This window comes from Trachemys scripta, chromosome 15, assembly GCF_013100865.1.
Source record: "Trachemys scripta elegans isolate TJP31775 chromosome 15, CAS_Tse_1.0, whole genome shotgun sequence".
NCBI classification, from domain to species: Eukaryota; Metazoa; Chordata; order Testudines; family Emydidae; genus Trachemys; species Trachemys scripta.
The window spans coordinates 31,396,948-31,417,239 of NC_048312.1; the positions used below are offsets into that span (position 1 = coordinate 31,396,948).

At 48.1% G+C, this 20,292-nt stretch overlaps 1 protein-coding gene across 1 annotated transcript; it reads right to left on the reverse strand.

Annotated features, from left to right (window-relative positions):
* Nucleotides 1–534: 534 nt before the first annotated feature.
* LIF (LIF interleukin 6 family cytokine) lies at nt 535–10,215 on the reverse strand. Its single transcript, XM_034791550.1, has 3 exons — nt 10,139–10,215; nt 6,057–6,235; nt 535–4,938 (listed from the first exon to the last, which is right to left on the reverse strand). Exons 1-3 carry the CDS (start codon nt 10,155–10,157, stop codon nt 4,501–4,503), a joined length of 636 nt encoding a protein of 211 aa, XP_034647441.1. The 5' UTR covers nt 10,158–10,215; the 3' UTR covers nt 535–4,500.
* Nucleotides 10,216–20,292: the final 10,077 nt, after the last annotated feature.

Below are 20,292 nucleotides of genomic sequence, written 5' to 3' on the forward strand. Positions count from 1 at the left end.
AGGCAACTGGAGCGGCTCTAAGCCTCCCCCAGGCTGCCAGGGGCACTGGCGCTGACAGGAATGACCATAGTTCATGCTCCCTCCAGCCTCTGCCCTGTCCCCAGCATGTGCCCATCTGGGGGAGGATGTGAAACTTTTACAGCCCCTATTCATGGGCCAGGCCACGGGGATATTCCCCCACGTTGAGCACTTTTTAAATTCTGCCCCAATTGGGGGTGCTGAACACTTGAAAATCTGATTCCTAGGACCTGATCCAAAGTCTAGAAAGATGCCCATTGTCTACAGTGGCCTTTGGTTTGAGATCATAATGAAATAGCTTCTGGAGAAACTAATCCAGCATTGCTGAGATGCAACATTGCAGGAGATGCATTCACAGCTCTACAATTACTGCAGTTTGGGGAAAGACCAGAGGTAACAAATGTAACACAACAGGGAAGTGCTAAGAAAACCACAGGGAAAAAAAGAGACTGTTTCAGAATATTTATTGTAAAAAAGACATTCTAAAAAGTATAAAAATAAATATTTAAATATCATACAATATATTATTATTAATAATAATAATTATTAAAAGTCCTGTCAAACATGTGGCATGGGGCATACTTTCCCATAAGGCTTTACAGACACACAGACACCGTAACACACACAGACTACCCTGTCACTGTGGAGCACATAAATAGTTTTCCTTGTCATTGTAATTAGCACTCATGTCAAATATTAAATAGCCTCACAACATCCCTGCGAGATATGGCCCCTTGCACAGCAAAGCCATGTGGAGTCTGAGCCACTGCAGGGGTGCAAACTGTGATTTGAACGAATGTAAGGAACAGGGGAAACAGAGGCTACAGCAACTAGGTCATGCAAATCAGTAGAGCTGGGATTAGAACTCGGGTTTTCTTTACTCCTAGCCCTGGGCTGAATCTACTAGACAGCTACTTCTGTGGTCTGGATACAGTATTCATCTGTCAGTGTAAGAATACTTGTGATACAGCCTTTAAAGTGCACTTTGATGGAGGGGGTTAGAATTAAAGATACTTGTGCCCAGTCGGAGGCACCCGGCCCTGATTTTCAGAGGTGGTGGCAATCCCCTGACTTCATCTGGAGTTGCGCTTGTGTTCCAGTACCTCTGAAAATCAGACTCTCGGTGTCTCAAGTCGGACTCCCAAAAGCAGAGGTTGAAATTGTGCTGCCTCAGTTTCACCATCTGTAAACGAGGTGAATGAGAATACAAACCTTGTCTGTATCAGGGAGACGATGGAGGTCAGTTAGCAAAGAGACCTGGTTCCCTTGCACTTACCCTACTTGAACTGGTGTCACTGCTGATTTACACTAGAGTAAAAGGAGAACCAAGGTTGCCAGATTTACCCGCGCTGGTCAGCTTCTAACTCTACAAGGGGGCCACTGACATGCTGGAGGAAGGTGCTTGCAATAAGGGCACCAGAGCCCGGCTGCCTCGAGAGAACCAGCACTATTGTCTTCCCCTTGAGACATTCCAATCACTCATCCCTTTATAAGGACTATTAATTACATTCACGGGGTCCTGAGCCCCCTTTTGCCTTCATGATGAGAAAAGCCCTTTTCCTCACTACAGGGGTGAAGTCACTGAAAACGTAAGTGAAGATTTAACAAAATCAGTGATATTTGAGCCTTTTAAACTATGGGTTCTGTCCCCAGCTGCTTGGTGTTTGGGGAGAATGATCCAAAATAGTAGCTGGCCAACCAGTACTTCAATGCCCACCCTCCCCCACATAGAATCAGAGAGTCTCAGGGTTGGACGGGACCTCAGGAGGTATCTAGTCCAACCCCCTGCTCAAAGCAGGACCAACCCCAACTAAATCATCCACCCTTTGCAACTGCCCTTCAATTTGAGTGCCTTTCTCATCATTCCGGTTTAACAGTCCAAGCGATGCATAGTAAATAGTCAAATTTGCAGAGCCAGCTGCATGGAAGATACCAGTGCAGAAGAGAAAGCATGTCTGCTTCAGAGTAACCACACCTTTCACTCACCTGACAAGTGCCTTAATACTGTGTGCAAGTAACAACAAGGAAATACAAATAGATGGGAGTTTACAAGATTGCTCAGATAGTGCAATGTTTCTGTCCAACTCCCCACTTCTAATTGTTATGGGCCATAAATAAGAAATTCACCATCCTAGATTTTAAGTCTAGAAGAGACTGTTATGATAATCTAATCTGACCTCCTGCCTAACACAGGCCATCTGATTCATCCAGCATTGACCCCAATTACTTGAGGTTGAACTAGAGGAGATCTTTGAAAAGGACACCCAATCTTGAGCTGAAGATCACACAGGTCAGCTGTGTCCTTTAGCTCCTTCTGGATGCTCTCAGAGTATCTTATAGAGATGGGCAAAACTAGGGCTGCTGTAGATTTTGAAAAGTTTTGTCAAGATCCTGGTAGTTCAAATCCAGGTCTCATTTTATCTGATCCCAGACACTTTTTTTGGAGGAGTGTGATGGGGAGAATGAGTTAAATGGTTCTGGTTTTCCAGTAACTCATCTTTTGATACCTTTCTTTAGAAACAGACCCTCTTCCTCCACAAAGAGGAAAAGCATCTCAAAAACCAAGCATCTGCCATGGTGGAAGTTGGTACTGAGTTTGATAGGGAGTTTTGGTTTCTGTTTTAAATGAAATTTTTGTGAGAAAACTCATTCACTGGTTTTAAAGCACCCCAAGGCCTGCCCCCAAACGGTTCATCCCCATGATAGAAAGGCTGCCACTTTGAAAATGAATCCAGTAGCCTGCAAGACTGCATTCGCCATGTGGCGGATAGTGCATACAGGGGAGCCAGGACAGAGAGCGATCTGAGCGGCATTCCCTTTCCGTGTGGGCGCAGGGAGAAGCCTGTGTGACTGGAGAGGCCAGGATGGGATTATCAAAGCCATTTTCATTGGTTGTCCTTAATTCAACCTGGAAAATCTCAGCGTCCTGGCCTGAGCTGAAGCCATTAAAGATTCCTATGGATTTCAATGGGCTTTGGACCTGCTCTCTGAGACATTCTCCTCAGTTAACTCTGAGCAAGGCCGAGTCTCACGCTGGCGTTCACAAAGACAATGTGTGCAGGAACGGTGTTAGACTCGCTGGGGCCCAGGACAGAAACTAAGGAGTGGGCTCCTATCCCACCTTCCTTACCTGCTCACACACTGGATTGCTGCAACATTTCGGAAGGTGAAGCCCGAGCCCCACCATGTGGGGCCCCCTGTGGCGTAGGGCCCCGGGCAATTGCCCTCCTTGCTACCCCCTAATGCCAGCCCTGAATGTGTGGACTTTGCAGCAGCTGTGTGACCTCAGCTCAGGTTCACAGAAGGGCATGCCACAGTTTGCCCAACCCATGGGACACTCTCCAAAGAGTCAGATTCTAGGCTGGAGTGGAATACTTGTAGGGCGCCCATAACTGCAGAACCTGGACTCAGCGGAGCAGACCCTGTTCTTAAATCCCTGCCACTGGTGATTTTATACCCGTACGTGAGGTGTGTCTCACAGAGCACCTGGGATCCTGCAACAGGTCTAGTGCTCCAGCAGTTCTAAAGCTTTGTTTCTAATCAAGATTTTAAAAGGCCCCAAGTGCTGAGGGGGCTGGAGAGGGACAAAGAAGAAGCAGTGAAACCTAACTCCCAGCTGCATTGCAGAACCTCCTAAAATCAAAGGACTAAACTCTCCGCTCATTTCCCCATTGAAGTCAGAGGAAAGGGTGGCCCAGAGATGGACAAGAGCTACCCAATCCATCTTGCTAGGGCTTCGGCAGTGTCCTTCCCTCATGCTTTCCCCAGCCTGCTTTTCAGCAACCCAAGCAATGGTGCATCCACGAGGGCCATTGCCAGACTGCTCTGCAGCCTGGCGCATCTCAGTGCTGGGCCATCATTCCTTGGTCTTCTGCCCAAACCGTCCTTTGTCTCAATTCCAGCCCATTTGGCCTCCCACAGACTAATAATTCAGGTAATTTATAACGCGCCCTATCCCTAAGGCACTTGGGCACTGAACAGCGTCATAAAGACACAATTAAAATACCAGACAAACATGATAGAACTCACCCTCATTAACATTCAAATAAATAACGGCGCTGGGGGAGCAATATTACAAAAGGGATTGGGGGGAGATAATAAATAGGAAGCAAACAAGGCTTATTAATAATAGACCACCCGTGAAGGAAGAGTCCAGAGGTGCCCTGGGCAAGCGCAGAGGGCTTGATGGAGGCGGATGTCAAGGGGGAGCTAGTCCCACACCAGGGGGCCACTGAAGCCCCCCTGGATGGATGAATTCCCTGAAAGCTGAGTGTCTTAAAGGTCAGGGGCTTTCCAAACCAAGAGGGCTGACCAAAGGGCAATCCCGCCTCCTTGCCCTCCGGAGTCTGTAGCTGGTTGTCATGTGCCCTCTCAGATGCCCCTGACTCAGACTCCTGCTCACCTCAGCCGTGCTGCACTGATTCCTCCGCAGTCGGGCTCAACAGGCCCTGGGGGAGTGGCAGGGTCCGTCTGTCTGGCAGCTCATGCCTGTGAGAGGTGAGGTAGCAGGACCTGTGCCGCCTGGGAGACGACCTGCACGTACCTCCTCAGCACCTGGCAGCCCTGCTGCTTCTTCTTGAAGACGGTCATGCCCTTACTGCTCTTGCCGTAGGTGACGTCCACCTGGGAGACCTTGTAGTTGGTGCACAGCAGGCAGGTCAGGTTGGAGATCAGTCCCCTCGTGGTCTTGGTGGTGTTGTGGAGCCGCTCCAGCAGCTCCTTGGCCGTGGGGTTAAGCTCTTCCTGGTCCCTGGTGATGTTGCCCAGCGAGGCGTTCAGGAAGGCAAAGACCTTGTACAAGGCCACCATGATCTCCTTCTTATGGCTGGTTCGGTTCACGTCGAAGTCAGGGAAGTTGGTTCCATTGGCGTTGCAGAGTTCATCCAGGTGGCTGCTGAATGGGTCGCCCTGGCAGTCCAGCTGGGGGAGGCGGGAGGGGAAAAAATGACTAGGGAATCTCAGTCACACAGCCCCTCGCACACACTGCCCCACCTTCAGCCCTCCCCCGCTCACTGTTTTATCACACGTCTCATGCTGCAGGATGGGTTTTAAAGTCCTGCCCCTGGAGCCCTGTGAGAATCTCAGCTGTTGTTAAACAAGGAGGTTTCTAGCTCTCCTAGCTGTGCACAAATGCTTGAAAACTTGGCCCAGTTGTGCCCAAAAGGCTCCGAAACCTCAGTAAACAAGAGCCTGACTCAGGACTGTTGAACCCTTGTGGTTGGCAATGCTGTAAGAGCTGAGGCACCTCTCGCGAGGTACTTCTCTGTCTCCCCGGGCTATAGCACCTGAGCATCTGGCAGTTTGCAAAGGATTTACAGGACTAATACCCCATCCGTCATGTGGGTGGAAAACCAAGGCCCGGAGCCCTTTGCCCAAGATCATGCGAGCCAGCTGCGGGGAACAGGCATTAGTGTGCAGGTCTCCTAAGACTGGGCTCATGCCCAATCTACTGGGCCGTCCTTCTTCTCTGCCATCCCCCGACTGCACCAATAACTCACCTACCAGTGCACTTTGGTCCTGCTTTGCAGTCCCTCCTGCTCTGTCCACAGCTGGGACAGGGATAGCAGGAGCCATTAGTTGTGCCGAACTGTGCAGTGGGGAGGGGTGATAGAAATGTAACCCCCCAAGGGCTGGAAGGCTTTCCCCAGCTGAGGCTGGCATCTAAACTCAGCACTCCACTCTTGAAAATCTAGCCCACTAATCCCCACTCCTCCCTGCAGGCCAGCGCTCCATTGCCCATCCTATATTTGTGATGGGAAAATCCAGGGCAGGGTCTGATTTTCAGAGGTGCTGAGCACCCGCATCCCCAGCTGACATCCATGGCTCATCCCCGAGGTCCTGCACAGGTCGAGCAAACACCTGCCAGTTTTATGTAAACTCTTCCCGTGGGGTTCTAGCAATAAGCACGTTCCGCTTGCCTGATGCAATGTCCTTGGGGACGAGCAGCTTGGCTGGCCGAATAGGACATGCCTGTATCCTGCTTGAGTAGCTCACACAGTTTTAATTTAGGAGGAGCTGAGGCTCCAATGGGAACTTACATAGATGCTGAAGAGATCCTGAGCTGTCGCATTGAGCAGCACCACTAGCTTCCGGGTCTGCTCAGCCACGTTGGGTTTGCACACGTGCGTATTCTCGCACATGGGGCTGGGTGTGTTCACCGGCAGTGCCTTTCCAACCACCAATCTGCAGTGGATCATCAACAGCAAGGGGACAACACCTGTGGACAGAGGAAAGCGGGCGCGGTGAGATGATGCCACTGGGACCCAGCCATCAGCGCCATTCACTTCAGAGTCCAGTGCCCACCCAGCCAGATGAGAGCTCTGAGATCTCCTCCGGGAAAGCGTCCAGTGTCACTGGGACTGGATAGCCTCAGTCACTAATAGCTCCTGATCTTGCGAATGCTGGAGGGAAAGAAGGATCAAAAGAAGCTCTCTCCCATTGCCTCCGGTCAGGATCTCTCTAGGGTGTCAGATCACTGGGAAGGGAGCCAGCTATTGCCTGGGTTGGAGCGGCTGATCTCTGGGACCAAGAACATTTCCATCCCCCTGCAGTCAGAACCATGTGCTACTGAGGCACATGGGCTGCTCTTTGATAAAGCAGAGGCAACGTCCTGCCTGCCCTGAACCATCCGGCTTACACCCAGTTACCCTTTGCTCCCCCATGCCCACGTATCCGGTGTAGTTTCTGTAGATAGGGGCTGGAGTTTGTCCTAAGGGCCATATTCTCCTCTCACTTCTACCAGTGTAGTTAAGAAGAAAATTCCCATTTCCCCATGTCTCCCCAACCCTCAATGCTCTGCTGTCTGCATTTTCCAGCTCCCTGCCAGAGCACTGCCCCCTGGCTCAGCGCTGCCCTGCAATGCAGCAGGAATTCCCCTGTGTTTTTCTTTCCTCTGGGAGCTTTTTGTTTTCTCAAGTTGCGCAACTGCCTGTGACTACCTGTCAGATTTAGTCAAGCATGCAAAGCAGGGGGTAGGGCTGGGTGTGGGTTTTGTGCCCATTCTCTGGGCTCGTATTGTTGACATTGATCAAAGTTTCAATAGTGGCCAACTGAGGTGTCACCAAGAGGCTCATCTAAAAAGCAGAGTGGTCTAGTGGCTAGCACTGTAGCTTAGGACTCAGGATACATGAGTTCTATTCCTAGCTCCACCCCTTACCTACTGGGTGGCCATGGACAAGTTTCTCAGTTTCCCCTTCTGTGAAGTGGGGATAATGATACTATCTGCTTTGCCATCTACTGATGTTAGGAATTATTAAGAACCCCCCTAAACCAATGAGCATTCTTGAAAAAATGCTGGTTTGAATGCCTAGTAGGAGAAACTGCTGATATGCATAGAACTGGGTTATGGATGGGGCCGGCCGGCCAGCCAGGCTAAGTCTGAGTGGAGTAGTGGTTTCCCCCAGCACCTGTCATAAGACAATAGCACTGAACAAAGAGATTTATTAGACTTAGGAGGTTGGCATTATCCCTAAACCTTCTCTCTGATTCACTGTAGAGTTTCTGCCTCAGACCTTTCCTGGCCCTGCTACATATTTAAAGACACAGTGCTATTATTCTTCAAGCAGAGTCTTCTTTCTAGCCCCCCTCCACATCAAGGTGAGCTCTTGTCTTTCCCTGAGGGAGGTGGCCTGCTGGTGATCCACAATCAGCTGTGTGTTGCATCACTGCCTGCTGACCTGTGTCTCACTGTGCACTGATTCGGGCTCCCCGCCTCTGGTGTGGCCCCATAGGCAAAGATCCCACCTCTCCCTCGCAGGTTAGCCATCTTGCATGAGAGGCAGCCCCATCATGGGAGTGGATGCAGGAAGGCATCAATGCCTGCAGCCATGTGTCAAAATCCCAGGCCCCAGGTGCACTCACAGGAGTTGGTGTGGTTTAGCAGGATTGGAAACCTGGGGTGACAGCCTGGCCCTAGGGACATCAACAGAGGTTTTGTCATCAATGTCCCCAGGATCTCACCCCTGGTTTCTAGACCTACCTCTGCCTCTGGGTGACCTAGGGCAAGTCACTGTCACTCGCTGTGCCTCAGTTTCCTCTGTCCCTCTTGTCTGTTTAGACTGTGAGGTCTTTGGGACAGAGACTAGCACAATGGGGCCCTTGTCTCGGGTGTAATATGTCATTATTGTAGGCCAACTGTAATATGAATAGCTAATAATAGCAGAAGCCTAATCTTGCATCTGATGATATTACCAGGCTGAGGCGAGGGGTTTTCAGGATAATTTTGGATGACCCATTGCCTTTGGGCTGAGACTCCAACTATCACCCCCCCACCACCACACACACCCGCCCCCTCACTATCTGGGGTACCAGCACCAAATTCAGCACACAGCCACAAGCGGGACAGGCTGCCAGGTGACCAAAGCAATGTGTCACAGAGGAACACAGCAGGGTTAGGTCAAATGATGTTATGAAAGATGAACTGTATATCCTTTCCCTCTCTGTTTCAACCCCTGGACGTTCCTGCTTGTTCTCTTGTTCTCCCATAGAACCCAGAGATTAATATGCTGCCATTTGGGAATAGTATCACATAGTGGTAATGGTGCTGATATGAATTATTGTTATGAATAATAATCCTTGGCACTTATATGTTGCTTTTCATCCAAGGATCCCAAAGCCCTTTACAAAGACAGGTAAACCTTATCATCCCCATTTTACAGATGGGGAAACTGAGTCACAGAGTGACACAACCAAGGGCACCAGTGGCAGAGTTGAGAATACTGTACAGATCTGGAGAGCTAGAACTTGGGGTCCTGACCCCTGCAGTCCCGTGCTATAAACTGCACAGTGAGGGAGAAAAATTACACTATTCAGGTTCTATGGAGCATAGTATCTTAAAGGCCTGATCCTGTGCAAAGCAGAACATACTCAACTCAACCTCTGCTGATTGGGCCTAGAGACAGCCAATTCAACAAGCAATGTCACAATGCAGCTGCTGAAAAACCACATAGTTCTTGGTATCTGACAAACTCTGAAGTTGTCCACACTTGTCAGAACCTCGGAATCGCTGCAGGTCACAAGTCATACGATAATTACTTTATTTACACTCGCTGCAGCAGCATCCGTGCCCTAATTTGTACATTGCAACTGACAGGACTTCCCTTCTGTGTTGCAATCACTCACATAGCAGTGCTCATGTTCGGGACAAGGACATTTTCAGGAAAAGCAAAGGAGGATGGAGAGCAAAGGACACAGCCAATGCCCTCCCTAATGTAATTAAACTCCCAGTAGGGAGGAACATGGTCTGGTGTGGGCCAGTGCTATGCAATTTTCTCCCATGCATATTTCAGCTGTGGGACTGTCAGAGAGCCCAGCAGTGCTGAGGTGGCTTGTGACATTCACCACTAAATTAATATTAATTTGCAATCTCATTCAGCTTCTCTAGCCCAGAGTCTCAGTAATACCTCGCTCTTCTGTAGCTTCATTCTCATTAGATCTCGACGTGCTTTAAGGCGGCACTCACTACCATTATCCCCATTTCACAGAGAGGGAAACTTAGGCACAGTGATTTGTCCAAGGGCACTCATGAGGCCAGTGGCAGGGCTGGGACTAGAAGCCAGCGCTCCTGAGTCACAGCCAAGTGCACCAGCTAGTGGGCCATGCTGCCTGCTCTGCTTAAAACCCTTAAAACTCTTTTCTCCCTATTGCAGTGGTTTGCATAGCGCAATCTACCCCACAACACTTCACATAGACATGACTTGTACTCAGGCCACGAGAACAACATTCTGGCTTCAGTGTCTATCCTTTAGATAAGCTCGACTCTGATCTTTTCAATCCAAAAACATTTTGCAATTGGCAACTTCCTTATTTCTCTGATTTTTTCAAAAATCTAATTAAACAAGAGTTATCAGTGTTTCTCAGCAGCGAGAGACCCAAAAGAATTCGAAAACCCTTTGGAAGAATTTAGAGTGGTATAAATTTCCAGATGTTTGTGGAAATATGCCAGAGAGGCATGTTTGCTTTTTACTGCCAATTCCCAGAGGTGCTAAGACTAGCGAAAAAGTTTCTTAAGGGTTTCTCTTTGCGCCAAACAGAAGAGCCTCAGACAAAAGGTGTGACTGATTGCTTCAAAATCAGAAAAGTTTAAAAAAAAATCAAATAGGATTGACAAAGATGGTTTTACCTGCTGGAATGAACTTCATTTTGAGCTGTATCCCAGGAGCAACTTAAGAGAGATTGATGTTGACAGAAGGAGTTTTCAGAAATTCATGTTCATACTGGGGGATTTCACTGGTTTATATACGGTCTGTAAGAAAGAGGTGGGGGGGAAGAAGTTAGGCAGATTCATTCAAACTAACAATCAGGAAGTAGCGATCGGTTTGGAAACAGTGAATGGTTATTTCTAAGTAACTTTTTGTGATAATGTTGAGGTCATCATGCTGTGGTTTTACTGAATGCTTCATTCTGGAATTGTTTGAAGCAGAGAGATGGGTTGATTAAAGGAAAACCCATGAATTTGCAAACTGACTCCCGAAAAAAATTCTGCCTACGTTCATAGGACAATACTGCGACTCACCCAGGGAGAAGTGCTGCAGTTTCCTGAGGGTGAGTCTTCTTCCTTAGAGTACTTTCACCTCCCACCTCCCCTGCTGGGGATTTCCCCCCAACAGTTACTTTTCATCGTTTCAGATGCTGTGTAATGCACAGGTAGAGCACCGGGACTGTCTCATTTAGAAAATAACAAGGGTTAGAGCTAATACTGAATGGAACCAAAGGTCATTCTGGCAGGGAAAGTATTTAAGTGGGAGGGGATGTTACAAAATAGACATTTACATGAATCAGGGAGGGGGACAGAGAAAGGGATGGAATTGTAACTGCTCAGCTGTGTGTCATGGTCTCTAACATGACTGCAATCAATTGGGAATTCTCTGCCAGCTCAAGTGCTGAAGTGTGCTAGTGAATGAACTGTTCCGTGCTGCGCTATTGTAGGGATGTCCCGGCAGGGCTGGCTCTGGCTTTTTTGCCGCCCTAGGCAAAAAAGCCACCCGCCGCGCCCTCTCCCCCCCCAGCTGCGGGCCCGCTCTCCCCGGCGGCCAGAGCGCCAGGAGCAGGGCGGAGAGCCCGGCCGGGCCTCTCTGCTCTCCCCGGTGGCCAGAGTGCCGGGGGGAGGGTGGAGAGCCCGGCCAGGCCTCTCTGCTCTCCCTGGCGGCCAGAGCGCGGGAGCAGGGCAGCGAGCCCGGCCGGGACTCTCTGCTCTCCCCGGTGGCCAGAGTGCCGGGGGGAGGGTGGAGAGCCCCCGGCGGCCAGAGCGCTGGGGTGAGGGCGGCGAGCCCGCCGCAGCTCTCCGCTCTCCTGGAGCGCCGGGAGGAGGGCGGCAAGCCCGGCCGGGGCCCCGCTCTCCTCGACCGTCCAGAGTGCCAGGGGGAGGATGGCAAGCCCGCTGCGGCTCCGCTCTCCCCGGCGGCGGGAACGCCGCGGGGAGGGCAGCGAGCCCAGTCGTGGCCCCGCTCTCAGGCCAGAGCGCCCCGCCACGCCGCCCCCCTCCAGGCGCCGCCCCAAGCAGATGCTTGGTGGGCTGGTGCCTGGAGCCGGCCCTGCGTCCCGGGTCACTTCACTGCACATTCCTATGTGACAATAGCCTATGGACATGGAAACTAGCCCGTCCACTGTTAGGGGGTCAGGGCTGGCTCCTTGCAATAGCCACCTTGCTACACAGGAAAGTGTTTCTGGTACCAAGCATTGGTTTGAATGTCTTTTACCGACAGCAAATGCTTTTCATTACAAATCTTCATTAGGCTGAAAACCCAATTTCCTGGCAGAAAATAGTTTTGATGGAAAATTTTCCACTAGCCCTGCTGTGCTGCCGCTAGTGAAAGGCATTAACCCTTTAGTTCTGGTAGCAACCGCTCATGCTTCTAGCTCTGTAGGTTGTGGGCTCAGACCCTGCATTTGGTTCAAGGAGGGGGGGTGATTTTATTATATTAGCACTGCCAGAAATGCAAGAGCCATCTTCCCCGGGACGCTCTCTTGCAGTGCGTGCTCAGGCTGGCTGCTAAGCCTGCTCAGGAAGTTGCAGTTTATTTTCCAGTTGCAACACTGGGATTATGCTGAAATCACCTCCTTCCCAATTCCCACTTTGGCCCCTTTTGCCGTGTGGCCACTGTCTGAACACACAGGGCTGGCTCCTCGGCTGGTGGCCAGTGATACAGCCCCAATGACGTCAGAAGCACAATTGCCCTTGAACATAGCTGTGCTATAAGGTGCAGATAGGGCCTAGCTGGGTTAAAGTCATTTTTTAAAGCCGTGCTCAAGGCTGGAGGCAGTTCTAACAAGTTTATATCCTGTTCACACCAGCAGGCTGAACATGTTCAAGTCCCTGAGTGGGAGAGCTCCACGGAACAGTCAGGCAATGCTTGTGTCTCAATGCAGCAAGCTCATCCTTCTGGGTCAGTACTGACCCAATGTCTGGGCACTGTGCTGCAGGGAGCAGAGCGGGTGACTCAGTAGGGGGCACTCTCCCTTCTGAATCCATGTTGACCCCAATGCCTAAGCATGTGCTAGGGAGCCTGTACTGCAGGCAGTGGCATGGTTAATTCAGTAGGGGGGGTTGCTGTCTACTCTGAGTCAGTACTAACTCCAGTGCCCAGTGTGGTGCTAGGGGGAGTAGTGCAGCAGGCACTGGTGTGAGCAATCAGTAGGGGGCGCCATCTACTCTGAGTCCTCACTAATTCCAATTCCCCTGTGCAGTGCTAGGGGCTGCTATGCAGCAGGGGGCACTCTCCTCTGTGAGTAATGACTGAAGGGAGCGTGCACCCAACTGTGTGATCCAATTGAACCAATGCCTCAGCAAGGCACTAGGGAGCGCTATGATGGGAGGTGTGACGTTGCACTCCACATGCTTTATGAAAATATGCTTATAAATGTGAATATGATGTAACTGGAATATACTTTATGCAAAAGAGTTTGTGTAAGGTATCATTACAAAGCTTATACTCTACTGAGTGTGATCATCGTATTTGTTTGCATGTATTATTTCTATGTCTGGAGTTAGGAGAATAAGATATAAACTTATATTACTGATGTAAACATATTGAGTAGAAGCAATTAAGGGTGCTTCAGAATCAATGAACTGTAAATGGCTCTGTTTACTTGCAAACCTTCCTGTGTATGTGCAGGCCAGCCCAGGAAGAATGAAGGCTGGGGTCTCCCAGGACATGTGACCATGTTACCTAATAATGAAATCCACCTTAAACCTGGTGCTTTTCCATTTAGAAGGAGGGGTAGGGACCCAGAGAGACAAAAGATTCCCACCTTGTGACAAAGCTATAAAAGAGGGTGGAACAGGACAAAGGGGGCTGCAATCATGAGAAAGCCCTTGCTTACCACCTGAGATGTCTGCTGGAACTAACAAGGACTGTACCAGGGGAAAGGATTGGGCCCAGACTAGGAAGGAGTCTAATCTATAAAAGAAGCTTATTGGAACATCTCTGAGGGTGAGATATTACCTGTAATCAGTTTTGTAATGTATTAGGCATAGACTTGCATGTTTTTGCTTTATTTTGCTTGGTGACTTACTTTGTTCTGTCTGTTATTACTTGAAACCACTTAAATCCTACTTTTTATACTTAATAAAATCACTTTTGTTTATTAATAGACCCAGAGTAAGTGATTAATACCTGGGGGAGCAAACAGCTGTGCATCTCTCTCTATCAGTGTTATAGAGGGTGGACAAGGAAAAGAGGAGACTAAGGGGGAAATGATAGAGGTATATAAAATCATGAGTGATGTGGAGAAAGTGAATAAGGAAAAGTTATTTACTTGTTCCCATAATATAAGAACTAGGGGTCACCAAATGAAATTAATGGGCAGCAGGTTTAAAACAAATAAAAGGAAGTTCTTCTTCACGCAGCGCACAGTCAACCTGTGGAACTTCTTGCCTGAGGAGGTTGTGAAGGCTAGGACTATAACAGGGTTTAAAAGAGAACTGGATAAATTCATGGCTATTAGCCAGGATGGGTAAGGAATGGTGTCCCTAGCCTCTGTTTGTCAGAGGGTGGTGATGGACGGCAGGAGAGAGATCACTTGATCATTACCTGTTAGGTTCACTCCCTCTGGAGCACCTGGCATTGGCCGCTATCGGTAGACAGGATACTGGGCTGGATGGACCTTTGGTCTGACCCAGTACAGCCATTCTTATATTCTTATGAGTTTACCCTGTATAAGCTTTATACAGAGTAAACAGATTTATTTGGGGTTTGGATCCCATTGGGGTCTAGGTGTCTGGGTGCTGGAGACAGGTAACCTGCTGAGCTGTTTTTGGTTAAAGTCTGTAGCTTTGGGGGTATGGCCCAGACCCTGAATCTGTGTTGAAGCAGACTAGCGTGTCTGGCTCAACAAGGCAAGTTCTGGAGGGACGTTGGCAGGGAAAACAGGCTCAGAAATAGTTTCAGCACATTAGGTGACAGTCCCAAGAGGATCTCTGGGACTGAACCTGTCACAGGAGGAGATGCCAATTCCTTAGTGAAATGTAAAACCAAAGTCCTGGCCACTCAGAGTCATTGAAGAGCCCTGGCACTGATCTGGAAAGGCGATTGTGTTCTTGCTTCATTTCAGTTTGGGTGCTTATGTCCCACCTCCCTACATTCTCCCTGTTGAATTCTGCAGGAATTCTTCTTTGCTTCCTATCTTAAACTATTGTCTAGTAGGGCTGGGCACATGGTTGAGTCTTTGTAGCCAAAGTATTTGTGTTTACATTTTTCACTGGCTTTGTAATGCTCCAAGGAGCCATATACATGGGTCTGAAATAACCCAAGCTCTGATCCTCCCACTGTATTGCTATTCCTGGACAGTGGAAATCCGATGGGAAGAGCTGACCCTGAGTTATCTGGCCCCCTAAGGCATCCAAATCACAGTGAAACATACAACACAAATGCTGAGACCTTTGGTTTTCCCCAAATAGCACTAGTTTGGGCTTTATTTGGGTTCCTGCCTTGCCCTGATGAGCTGCCCTCCTGCACAATATTATGCTGTTGCACAGCGGCCACAACCTGTCCCAGAGGAGGCTGCATTTCACTGAAGGGTGAAGTAAGTCCTGATTACCAGTGCTGCATAACTTTGCAGGACTGACTGCGAGGACCACACTTAATGTGCATATATTGTTACACAGAGTTTTAATCTTAACACAGAAATTAATATGGGTTTTTGTGTTAGAGATGAAGGATATGGAGCTGAAATTTGGCCTCAGCTTCCTACTGTCAGGATGGCTGCAGTGAGTGGCTAGAGCTGAATAAATGATCACCTGAAATGTCCTGGCCTGTGCTAAGGAGGGGCTAACATGTAGATGGATACATGGAAATAGATTTTGACATAAACCTGGTTTAGCCTGTGGAACTCACTGCCACCAGATAGTGTGGTGGCAGCCAGGTTGGCATGACTCATAAAAGGGCTAGACATGTATATGAATAAAAAAAGAGCATCTGCAGTTGTAATAAGTAGGTTAAGCTTATGCGACAGAGTTATTATCCTCTGAGTGACTTGCCCAGCATCACATAGGATGTCTATTGTGGAACTGGGAATTTAATCCAGATCTTGAGAGGGCTATTGCAATGCCCTAACCACGAGACCCTAATGCTTCCCAGCCTCAGTCTTTATGATAAGTGAATCACTAACTGGGATCAGGAAGATCTTCCCTCCTACACCCTGTTTAGTATGACACAACAAGGCGAATCATGAGATTTGTATGGCTTTGTCTGAAGCATTTTGGATTGGCTGCTCTCAGACAAAATAGGAATTGCTAAATAATACCACCTAGCTCTTATGCAGCACTTTTCATCAGATCTCAAAGTGCTTTACAAAGGAAGTCAGTATCATTATCCCCATTTTACAGATGGGGAAACTGAGGCACAGAGAGGGAAGTTACTTGCCCAAGGTTATCCAGCAAGCCAGTGGCAGTCAGCAGTATAACAGTCCAGAGTCCACATGTATGAGGGCCAGTACCAGATCCCCCACAGAAGGTGCAAGAAACCCTGTAGTAGCCACACGTGGGATAATCTTCCCCACAGGGAAAGTTTCCTCCTGACCCCTTTAGTTAGCAATTGGTTTATGCCCTGAAGCATGAGGATTATCATTATTGTGCTAGCGCCTAGGGGTCCCACTCAAGGACCACGACCCTATTGTGCTAGGCACTGTACAAAACAAAAAAGACAGTCCAGGCGCCAAAGAATTTGCAATCTCTAAAACTCATGGGATTTTTTAAAAAAATCTTACTATTGTAACTATGGATGGTGTTGTTATCCACATACATGTTCAGTCCCTATTTGACTCCTGCTAAGTTCTTAACCTCAATAACTTCCTGTGGCAATGAGTCTCACAGGTACATTGTGTTCAAGAGGATTTCTAAACCAGATGTGGCAAGGGAACGTGATACTGGACTCTGTGGTTCTGTTCCAAATTGCCCTGTCCTATGAGAAAGCATAAAAGTTATATACACATGAGCACATTACCTTGTCCCCAGGCAGGTCTGATCAATGTCAGCAAAGGAATATTAGAACATCAAAGAAAATTAAAAAAAAGAGAGAGAGAGAGAGAGAGAGGGAGTCAGGCAGGGGTTAATGCCATTATACAAATGCTTAAACTGCATATCTATAGGATGATGTATAAAAATGACAGCAAAGATTTAAGCAAACATTCTGTGGCCTGTGAACCTCGTAATGTTTTATGGAGTCATTCACCACCCCAGCGAGGGATATTATAGAGAATACAAGAATGTCCTTGATATGCAGGTAACTCCCTCAAGTCTTTCCAACAGCAAATTATTCTGAAGTTGATTCCGAGCTGAATGCCTCTGATGCCAAACATGACAGCACTCTGAGCTGCAGTGAGAAGACCCAGGCAGCTGTCTGTGAGATATTTACTCAGGTCATGGCTAGTGCTCATCAGTTAGGGGAGCACCTTTAAAAAAGCATAAAGGGACAGCGCCTGCCTTCTGGCATCCTGCTGGATCACTCATTGGCCTTAAAGGTGAATTTGCTTCTTTATTACAGAAAAAGAAGGCCTGTAAAGTTTGATTATTGCAGTAGCACTGAGAGATCCAAGTCAGGGATCAAGGCCCCCTCCTTTTCTCGCTGTGTCTCAGTTTCCCTGTCTGTCCAGTGGGAGCATGGCCTCTTTTGTAAAGCACTTTGAGTGCTGCTGATGCAAAGCCCTAGATGAGCTCTGGTATCACTATTAATTATTTCTGTGCTAGATGCTTATGCATATTCAATATGAAAGATAGGGGAGTTTTAATGTTTATTTTCTCATCTTGGTTCTTTCCCACTTTGTATTCGAAATTCAACTCTTTCCTACCCCAGAAGGCTCTATGGATGACTGGAGAGATGGTGGGATTCTGACAGCAGCCAGTTTCCCTCCTGAGTGTTTGAGTAAAACAGGTCATTAAACAGTCTGAATGAAAATGACTCTCCCCTCGATGAATCAGCTTTCACTTTCTTTGTACTTGTGCTAAGATCTAAGCATGTGTTTCCTTCAGCTAAAGGCGGGAAAAGCTATCAACTGGCATTTCTGAGTCACCCGACAAGTTCTTCAGCAAAAGAAGGAAGGCTTCAGTGAACACTGCTGATATTTCTAAGGAAAAAAACATATCCGCCCCTGGTTAGGGCTCCATTCACCCTCACAAAGCAAAAAAACAGAGCACAAGCCCAATTTGGCTGGTTGTTGCAGCTTCACCTTTGATGGCAGCCACAGCACACAGCACACAGCTGGGGGCGGGGTGAATCTGGACGTGATGTCGTGTCCCAGGGAAGGTGATACAAGTGCTGATTGAGGAGCAGACATGTAACTGCAGCCCCCTGTGTGCCTGTGGAGTACAGGCTATGAGTCAGTTCTGGAGCCATGGTGTTTTAAGCTCTGGAGGTTCCTGGTTTATTCCCCAGTGTACATGCCAAGATGGCAGGTGTTACAAATGCCCAATCAACTCAGGTCTCGCCCCTTTGCCACAACCTGTGCCACAAAAAGCAAATATTATAGAACAGAGGATGGCAGCTAGGAATCATTTTACCTAAACTATTACCATCCATGGGATAACACAGTCCAGTGCATGTACCAGATCCATGGGGATTTCACAGTAAGTAGCATCTGTGTGAGGCATTTGGTATCTATTATTAATCATTTGTATTACTATCATATTTGGGCCCCACTATGCTAGTTAATGTACAAACACAGAGAGAGTCCATACCCCAGAGAGTTTACAACCTCAGAGAGTAGAGCCAGGAATAGAACCCATGTTTCCTAGTCTAGTGCCAGATCCACCAGACTGCGCTTCCTTCTCACTCATTAGCTTTGCGTTCACCTCTTTCACTGGATTTTGTAATGTCTCAACTAGCCCAAATGAGGCAAGGGCTGAACTTGTGATATTTCAGCTCCTGGATGATGGCCATGAGAAGACTGGATCTCACTTTACTTTGGCCCTAGAGAAGGCGGTGTGAGTAAAACAAACAATGGAAACCATATGTACAAATACGAAGATACTCCGACTTCTTCGGGTTTCTTTGAGCCTGAGCGCACAGCCCCAGCACATGGCTGGATTGTACCCTGGGGGTGTCCACTGGGTCCAGCATGTTTGTTTCATGTATCTGATTTAAATGTCAATGAGCAGGACGTGGTCAAGCAGCAGCTTCCAGGGTGGAGTAAGTTCCCATCGCTAACTGTGCCCGCACTAGCTGCCACTGCATCAGGGTGCACGCAAAACCCCACCTTGTGCATGCAGTTCAAACAGCTGTATTGTGGGATGCTCCACTCGACATGGACAAAAGGATTGTTAGCAGCAAGAAAAAAACAAAGGCAGCTGTTGGTGGAGGGGCCTCTTCAGGGGATCTCAACTGGCAGGCCCCACACTAACGTGGGGATCACGTTTTGTCCTCAGACTCCGCTTGAGGCACTATCTTCAATCTGAAGAGTTAGCAGGCAGCATGTCCTAATGGTTACTGCCCTGGGGGGAGTTAGCAGGCCTAGATGCTAACCATCGTTTTACCACTGACCTATTGAGTGACCTTGGAAAAGTCTTTTTGTCAACTCTTTGTGGCAAGGATTGTCTCTCTCTGCATCTATACAATACCTAGTGCAATGGGACCCTGAGCTCAGTTGAGGCTACTTGGTATTATTGTAATTACTAATAATTAATAATAGATACCAAAAATTCCCCTGCCACAGGCAGATGCTACTTGCTGTAAAAACTCCATTGAGCTGGTTCATGCGCTGGATTGTCTTATTTCCAAAGCCACTTCGAGGATTTAGCCACACTAATCTCTCCAAGTTCAATGGGAGTTTGTGGTTTAATCCATCAATTAAGCTTTGATGCATAACTTTAAAATCTGCTACATTGTCTAGAAAAGTCTTTGCCCAGAGGATCTTTCCTGTTTTCTTTCTCAATATCAAAGACGTATGAACAGGAGTCAGAGATTCTAGGATCAGCTCCAAAAGCCATCACTCTATGTGGGGAGTGAGAGTGGACACTGGCTTGGCAGAAAAATGATTTTTAAAATCCCAGAAATTATCACCAATTCTTGCAAAACTCCTGTGTGAGTTAGCCCAAGCGTCTATATGGTCATCCCCACCCCAGGAGAGGATGCCACAGAATAAAGAGTGAACCACCTGTGTCAATTTGGAGTTCAAGATTTTTGCTTAAATTCCCCAGAAGCACCTATTATTCATTTGTGTTACTGTATCAGCTAGAGATCCCACCTGAAAGCATGACCCCATTGTCCGGGGTGCTACACAGACATAGGAGACAGCCCCTGCCCAAAACAGCTTAAAATCTGAATAGACAAGAGAACAAAGAGAGATGATTTGACCCAGGTCACAATGCAGGTCAGTGATAGAGCTTGGAATGGATCCTAGATTTCCTGAACTGCAGGCCCATGCCCTACCCACTAGATCATGCTGCCTTTCATAACAAAGCCTGTCATCTCTGGATTGGTAGCTCTAAACCAGGTAGGAGCCCATCGGAAGACAGCATCAATCATGTCGTCAGTGTGATGCATCACTTGCAAAGCTCTAAGAGAGGGAATAATAACAACACCTCGCTCTTACATAGAGCTTTTCATCAGTATCTCTCAAAGAGCTTTACAAAAGAAGGTGAGTAGTATTGCCCTCATTTTACAGAGGGGGAAACTGAGGCACAAATACATGAAGCGATTTGTCCAAGGTCACTCAGCAGGCCAATGGCAGAACCGGAAATAGAAGCCAGCTCTCCAGAGTTCCAGAGCAATGTGCTAACTTCTCAGTAATACACCCTCCCGATGAGGGAGGTGCAATTTTCTCACTTAACAAGGAAAAACCATT